The following is a 7,881-nucleotide window of genomic DNA, read 5'->3' as shown; positions in this document are numbered from 1 at the left end:
GGATGAAGAAGCAGATAGGAAGGGATGGGAATCCATCTCCTCATATGCCACTAAACCTGATCCTGGGAATAAGTCAGTCCAATGAAATGGGTGAGCTTCATTCATCTGATGGAAAATGTGAATCTTCTCTTTACAGATGGAAGTTAGATACCACTTACCCTGTTTGGTTCACATAAAATCAATGTTTTTAAACTGATGATTGCATAAGCTCCTCCTTGCTGGCAGTCGATGTGTCCAGAGCAGGTCAATTGTGGGGGATCACAGAGGCTAGGCTGTTAACCTCTGACTGGAGTGTTTTCAAAGTTCACATGCTGTGGAAGGGGAGGAAGAACTACTCCTGTGCCTTCTAGGTCTTTCTGGCTGGTCTAAGAATTAAATTGATGTGAGAAAGAATAACCAAGGAAAATCAAAGTTTAATAACATGTATACATGGGAGAAACCCAGCAAAACTGAGAAACTCATCAAAATGGCAGAAGCCACTACCGTAAATACTATCTTCACCTTAGGACAAAGGAGCTTGTTGGGGGTCATGGTTTGGAACTTTAAATGGGAGGAAGGCAATTTACATGGAGATAGAAAAGCAAATGTTTGATAAATGTTTACTGGGCCTTCTATAGACAGTGTGATGAGAGAGAGAGGGTGTGAGAGAGAGAGAACTTTGATAAAAATGGGCTTAGCGAGGATCCTCCCAGTCTATTACACCCATAGTTATCTATGGTCATGGCTTTTCCTGGGGACAGGCCTTCTATCTTAAATGTCTTTAGACAGTTAGGGGGGAGGTCAAAGTTTCTTTCAGAGTCTTTTGTCCTTAAAAATAATCAAGCCAAAGATACACATTTTGGGGCAGCCGATTCTGATCTGCCAGAGTGGTGTTGAATACTTGTTCCATCACCATGGAGAGATTTAAGATTGCCTTTTCCAACTCATAATTTCCATGGCTGGGGAATAAGACCCTTGATGCTGAAAAGAATTTGAAGTTGTGATACACAAGCAGATTCTCTATGATTTCTCATGTGACACATTTATGTAGCACAATCTTATGAACAAAGGAGCCCAAGTTTGCAATTTGGCTGGCATTTAGGATGGAGTATCTGGTGACAGAAGGAGCCAGATATTCAAGTCCATGTTATCCTGACCAAGTAGCTGGGAACTATTATGAACTTTTTTGCCACATAAAATAAAAAGGCCATTGTGGTTTATAGACAAAATTGGAACTGTACCAGTAGTTCCCAGAGTCTGGAGTGTTCCATGACCTTTGCCACTGGTACTGTTAGTGCCTAAACACCTCCATTTTCCATGTGTTCCTGTCAATTGGGGAGAGCAGAACAGATGCAGAATAGCTGGTACAGGAGGGCTGCAGTCTGATTTTGGCAGCTATAGAGCCTGGTCCTGTCACCTGACCAAGTGAGTCCAGAGTTTGGATCCACCCATATATAGTTCATGGTATTGGGCAGCTTAACCATACAGGCAGCTGCAATACCCCAAGTTGGACGAGAGTGACCATAAACCATCCAGAACATGTGGTGATTGGGAAAATGCTTGTGCCAAAGGGAGTAGTGTTAGAGCCACTTACAATTTCCTTGAGAGGTTTGAAGATGCCACCTGTGGAATCAAAGAACAGAGTTTGATCGCAATATTTCCCTACTATGTCACCCAGGAAAGGTCTGGTGTCAGGCTTACTTTCAATGCAAAGGGAACACTTTTCACCTATTGTCTTTTTCTGGGTGAGGGACAGTCCTGGAGCTTCTCTAGATGTTTTCTGGAACCCATGTGACTCACAGGAGAAGAGGCAGAGTGATGTCTTCTTTGTTGTGGACAACATACCCTGTCATTCATCCATCTTCTGTACTTAGTCCACCAGGAATTTATATGGAATAGAGACCAGTTCAGATTCTTCATGCTATCTATCTATTGACATAATCAGTAGTCATATTTATCAGTTAGTGTGGCCAGGGTTTGGTAAACTGGCGTATGGGGGTGTTTGGTCTGTGCTCAACCTGGTGAGAAAGAGAGGGTTAGTAAGAGCAAGACACAGATTGGAAAAGAGCCTGTAGCGGAAACTTAAGGAGGGGGAGTGGACAGATAGTGACCAGCACTCTCCAGTCACCTTTCTAAAGAAATGACTAAAAGGAATATATATACTCGTTAATAGGAAAAGGGTTCCTGTTGTTGTGTGTGTATGGGTGTAGGGAACTTTAAAAGCAAGGGGGAAAATAGGCAAAAACTATGTTTCTTGACCCATGATCTTGGGAAAATCTGTCTACTCCATGAGGCCAGCTGCTTCTGGGACCCTCGAATGGCTCCAGAAATTCTTAGTTTAAGGTCTGTGGGGACTGTCTCCCAGTTGTCTTGAGAGTGATGTTTTGGGTCTATTTTGTCGTGGCTTCTGTGGATCCAGGAAGATTTTTCCTTTATTTTGATGGCAGTGTAGGTGGTCAGTAGGACTTCATAAGGTCCTTCCCAGCGAGGTGACAGCACATTTTTTCTTCTAAAGACCTTGATGTACACCTGATCTCCTGGTCCAAAGGCAGACAAGTCTTGTCAGCAGGTGGAGGCCACACCTCTTTTACCTGTTGATTACATGCTTCAAGTAGACTACTTAAATTTTGTCTTAGCTAGTCAAGGTTCAAATTTTTCACTTGAGTCCCCATAATATTCACCTAACCCAGGAAGGGAAGGTTTAGAGATGCCAGTAGGCATTGGGCATCTAAAAGAAGTCAATCCATGTCTCCTACTTGGATTAACTTGGATCTTTCTTAGGGCCAAGGGAAGAGTTTCTGGCTATTTCAGTCCAGTTTCTTGGCAGACCTTTCCTAAACTCCTTTTCATGTCTAGACTTTTAAGTTCCACTTGCCCTGATGATTGAGGATGATGTGGGGTATGAAATTTTAATGAGTGCCCCAGAGTTTCTTCATGTAAGCGGTTACCTCTGTTGTAAAATGATCCTTGCTCTGATTCAATCCATAAAGGAACACCAGAACTAGTAACAATTGCAGTTGTTAATTTCTGTCCCACTGTTGTGGCCTCTGCACGTCTAGTTGGATAGCACTCAGTGCATCCACTAACCATGCAGACAACAACCAAACAGTGAGAACAGCCTAAAGCTGGGGCAAGGCTGTAAGTCCATTTGGAGTGCTGCACAAGACAGTGCGGGCCAGGGAGGACTTCCTGGGGCACACTGATATCTCCAGAAACTTGGTAAGATTGACAAGTGGTGCACTGGGAAATAATTGAGTCAGAGATTTTGTGGATGCCAGGGAATACCAATTGTCTTTTACTTCCTTGACTGCCCCCCATCTGCACATATGTCCCATTTGGAGGGAGATAAGTTGTAGCCAAAAAGTCAAAGGAAAAAGAGCTACAAGAAGTCCTTTGGCCCAGTGTCTAATCTACCTGATCATTGTTTGGCATCCTTTCATATCCAATTGTCTTTTTCAGATTCTGGCAAATTTGCATGAGAATTAATAATATCAGTCAGGGATAAAGTCAGGTTTAAAAGTTGGATGGAAAAATGGAAATTTGAGAGGGGAGGTGAAGAGCTCATAATAGGGCAGCAATGAAGTGACCGTTAGCAATGAGAGGTCCTGCAGAAGTTAAGAATCCAGGGGATTTCCAGGACTGGCCCCATGGCTGGGTGGTTCAGTTCATGCTCTTTGCTTCAGTGGCCCAGGGATTCACTGGTTTGTATCCTGGGCATGGACATGGCACTGCTCTTCAGGCCATGCTGAGGCAGTGCCCCACATGCCACAACTAGAAGGACCTACAACTAGAATCTACAACTATGTACTGGGGGAGAAGAAGAAGGAAAAACAAAGAATCCAGTGCATTTCCAAACTCTGCCCACAGCGTGGCAGACTCCAAAGCATATGTGGAGTCCATGTACAGAGTGGCAGTTTTCCCTTGTGCTCATGTGCAGGCTCCAGGGAAAACTATGATCCAGCAGCTTGGGTGATTTTACAGTGGGCAAGGAACAAGCTTTGAGCATTTCATGTGGGGAAACTGTGGCATAACCAGTTATTGTGTTTCCCCAGAAACTCCATGTATGGAGCCGTCACAAAACAGAAGTAAGTCTGGGTTGTCTAAAAGGGTGTCTGAGTGATCCTCTCATGGCTTTGAGACCATTTCTAAGTTGCAGGGAAATCATGTGGGATGGAGCGGGGCTCTCCATCATCAGAGAGGGGTAATAAAGTAGCTGGATTCAAGATATTACAGGATGTAAGATGAAGAAAGGGTTAATCAAAAGAGCCTGCTCATAGGTGTCTTTGCCCTGTAGAGAGGTGTGTCCTGTGAACTTGCAAAAAGCAGACACAGCCTGGGAAACACAGAGATGACTGGCAGAGCCTAATGTTAGAGTACTGGCTTTGTCAATCAGGGTGGCAGCTGCAGCCACTGCACATAAGCATGGGGGCATACATGATGTCACAGGGTCTAGCTGGTGTGAGAAATATGCTATAGGACATGTCTGAGAGGCAAAAGACTACCCTAGAATGTGTGCAGCACTTCCATTATCTTCATGGCAGTATAAATGAAAAGGTTTGTCAAAATTAGGTAAGCACAGCACCAGGGGTGTGGACAAAGGTAATTTTAAGGCTTCACAGGAGTTTCATGGCTCTGAAGGCCAGGAAATAGGCTGTGGGGTGATGTCTTGGAGAAGAGCACACAGAGAGTTAGCAAGGGCTGCAGAATCAGGAATCCACTGGGGCAGTAACCAGCTGCCCCTAGATGTTTACATAGCTGTTTTCTCATTTTGGCGAGAGGGGTGGACAAAGTGGACTCAAGGCATTTGGGGTGAGCCGTTGAATGCCTTGACATGGCTCCTGTACTGAGTAGGTCCCAGTCGTCTGCACCCACTGAGGTTTAGATCTGGAGGCTTTATGGCCTCGAGCAGCTCGTGCCTTCATGAGAGTGAGGGGTCTGTAAGGGCTCCCTGTTTACAGAGTAGAAAGTCATCCACATACTGAACAGGACGGCCCAGGGCCTCTCAGCCACATTCAGACCCTCACCTTACCAGCGTCTTGCCTGACTCCCGCAGCCCCCACACCTCCCAGGGTCGAGGGGCCTGGATGGTGCCCGGCTGGTGGAGTCCGTGTGCTGGGATGAGGGATCAAGGAGGGTGTCTGCAGCAGTGAAAGTGGGTGGGCTCTAGATAGCCCCCTCAGACCTAGACCTTAACCTCCACCCACATCCTGAGGTCACCCCGGTGACCTGGGCTAGTCACTTACCTGGTGGCCTGGGCTTCCTCATCAGTGAACCGGGCACAGTCATAGGGCTTCCCTAGAACCTGGGGAGCTCTGGTCTTGACCGTGTGAAGTGTGGGCAGGGTGGGCTGAGTGCACGGGTGACTGCGAGGCAGGGCCCAGCGCTGGATCTGGTACCCAGGAGTTGGGTGAGCCATCCACACAGATCTGCAGCAGAGGTTACAGTAGGTGAGCTGCAGCAAGTCCTGGACGATGAACTCAAGCAGGAGAGGAGGCAAAGGCTCCAGTACATGAGAACAGGGGCAAGGAGCACTTACTCTGCCAGCAGCACTGTGGCAGTGTATGTTGGCACAGGGCCCAGAGAGCCCCCACTCCTGGCAGGTGCACTGATAGACCAGCCTGGCAAGGCAGGGGGATGGGGATGAATGTCTCAGTCTGAGGCCAGGTGGCCACCTGGGCATAGCCCAGGGCCACAGCATCTCTCCTGTTCCAAGTCCTGGAGGCCTGGCCCAGCTCCAGGGAAGCGTCATAGTTCTACCCTGCTCTGGGATCCCAGACCACTGGAGCGTTTCCTAGCCAGGCTCCCTGGGGCTACCCCCTACTCACCCTCAGAGCCCCTCCCAAACACCCAGTCCCTTACCCAGGAGGCAGGACGAAGGGATCCCCACACTTTCCTGTGGCCTCCTGCCCACCCTGCTGGCAGGCCCTGAGCCTGCCTCATCCAGCCCTGCAGCTGCCAGTGGTTCCAGGCTTGGGTCCCCAGAGCAGGGTCAGAGCATGGACTGAAGGCTGGTCAGGACCCCCCTGGTCAGGACCCACCTGGACAGCCTGTCACTCCTCTCTTACCCTTGTAGGTGCCGGTTTGGTGCTCCTCTCAGCTGCCAACCATGGCCTGGGGACTGCCCAGCACCACCAGCCTGGCACGCTTCTGCCGGAAGCTGAACCGGCTGAAGACGCTGGAGGAGCCCACCACGAAGAGACCGCAGCGGCGCCACCTGACCACGCTGGACCTGACCCTGCTGGGTGTGCGTGGCATGGTGGGCTCGGGCCTCTATGTGTTCGCAGGCATTGTGGCCAAGGGGATGGCCGGCCCCGCAGTGGTTGTGTCTTTCAGCATGGCTGCCGTGGTCTCCCTGCTGGCAGCCCTAAGCTACGCGGAGTTAGGGGCATGTGTGCCCCTCACAGGTTCTGCCTACCTGTTCACCTACGTGTCCATGGGTGAGCTGTGGGCCTTCCTCGTTGGTTGGAACATAGTCTTCAGGTACCTCATTGGTGGTGCCGCTGTGGCCAGTGCCTGGAGTGGCTATCTGGATGCCATCTTTAGCCACAGCATCCGCAGCTTCACCGAGGCCCATGTGGGCATCTGGCAGGTGCCCTTCCTGGCCCGGTACCCTGACTTCTTGGCTACTGGTATCCCACTTTTGGCCTCCGCTTTTGTCTCCTCTGGAACTCGCATCTCTCCCTGCCTTGACCACACCCTGTCTGCCATCAACCTGGTCATCATCCTCTTCATCATCGTCCTGGGGTTTGTCCTGGCCCGCCCGCACAACTGGAGTACTGAGGAGGGCGGCTTTGCACCCTTCGGCTTTCCTGGCATCATGACTGGTGCCGCCATCTGCTTCTATGCCTTCGTGGGCTTTGATGTCATCGCTGCCTCCAACGAGGAGGCCTGGAACCCAAAGCGAGCGGTACCTGTGGCCATCGCCATCTCACTTGGCCTGGTGGCTGGTGCCTACATCCTCGTCTCCACTGTGCTCACCCTCATGGTGCCCTGGCATCGCCTGGACCCTTACTGGGCTCTCGCTGATGTCTTCTACCAGCGGGGTTATAGCTGGGCGGGTGTCATTGTGGCAGGTGGTGCAATCTGCGGTAAGGGGCCATTCCGGGCAAGGTGGGAGGGGATGGGATGGTGGGGCCCTTTCTTAAGCCTCCAGGGAGCACATCTCTATGTGCTGGTAGCTGCATCTTGAGCCCACTGGGTCTATGACCTAAACTGGGGTTCCCATTCCTGGGTGGTGAGGGGAAAAAATCCAGCACCCACATACACTCAGGCTCACTCTCAGAGCCCAGACAAACTCACACTTGTGTTTCCAAGAGGCCACCCATGCCCTGGCCCCCAGCAGCAGCCCCTGGGAGCCTGTGCACCAGGCTGACCTCTCTCCCCCCGCCTCTGCCACAGCCATGACCACTGCTCTACTCAGCTACCTCTTTGACCTGCAAATGATCGCCCATGCCGTGGCTGCCGACGGGCTCTTCTTCCAGGTGTTTGCCCAAGTGCATCCCCGGACCAAGATGCCCGTGGTGGGCATCCTGCTGTTTGGGGTCCTCATGGCCTTCCTGGCACTGCTGCTGGATCTTGATGCACTGATCCAGTTCCTGTCCATCTGCCCACTGCTGGACTACACATTCGTGGCCACCAGCATTATCGTGCTACGCTTCCAAAAGCCCCATTCATCCAGCTCCTCGGCCTCAGGCAGCCCTGAGGGCACTGAGCCCGGGCAGCTGCGACCAGTCCTGAGGCCCTACCTCCGCTTCCTGGGTGGGTGCAGACCTGGAGACGCTGTGGCTTGGGCCCTCGGTGTCCTGGTGGCCTCAGCCATCACCCTGGACTGCGTGCTGGTCTTTGGGGACTCGGTCCTGCACCTCCCGCCCTGGGGCTACACCCTGCTGCTCCTGCTCAGCT

General features: G+C 50.9%; 1 protein-coding gene across 1 annotated transcript; it reads left to right on the top strand.

The window, feature by feature from the left end:
* Positions 1 to 6,085: 6,085 nt before the first annotated feature.
* On the top strand, positions 6,086 to 7,832 carry LOC124234104 (cationic amino acid transporter 4-like; the record flags this gene model as incomplete). Its single annotated transcript, XM_046651368.1, has 2 exons — positions 6,086 to 7,067; positions 7,378 to 7,832. Coding segments are annotated over exons 1-2 (1,437 nt in total), but the record flags the coding sequence as incomplete, so codon positions are not given.
* Positions 7,833 to 7,881: the final 49 nt, after the last annotated feature.

Source organism: Equus quagga, unplaced genomic scaffold, assembly GCF_021613505.1.
Source record: "Equus quagga isolate Etosha38 unplaced genomic scaffold, UCLA_HA_Equagga_1.0 71065_RagTag, whole genome shotgun sequence".
In the NCBI taxonomy this organism is placed as follows: domain Eukaryota; kingdom Metazoa; phylum Chordata; class Mammalia; order Perissodactyla; family Equidae; genus Equus; species Equus quagga.
Note: the sequence above shows the minus strand (reverse complement) of the source record. Positions and strands in the feature narration are given on the sequence as shown.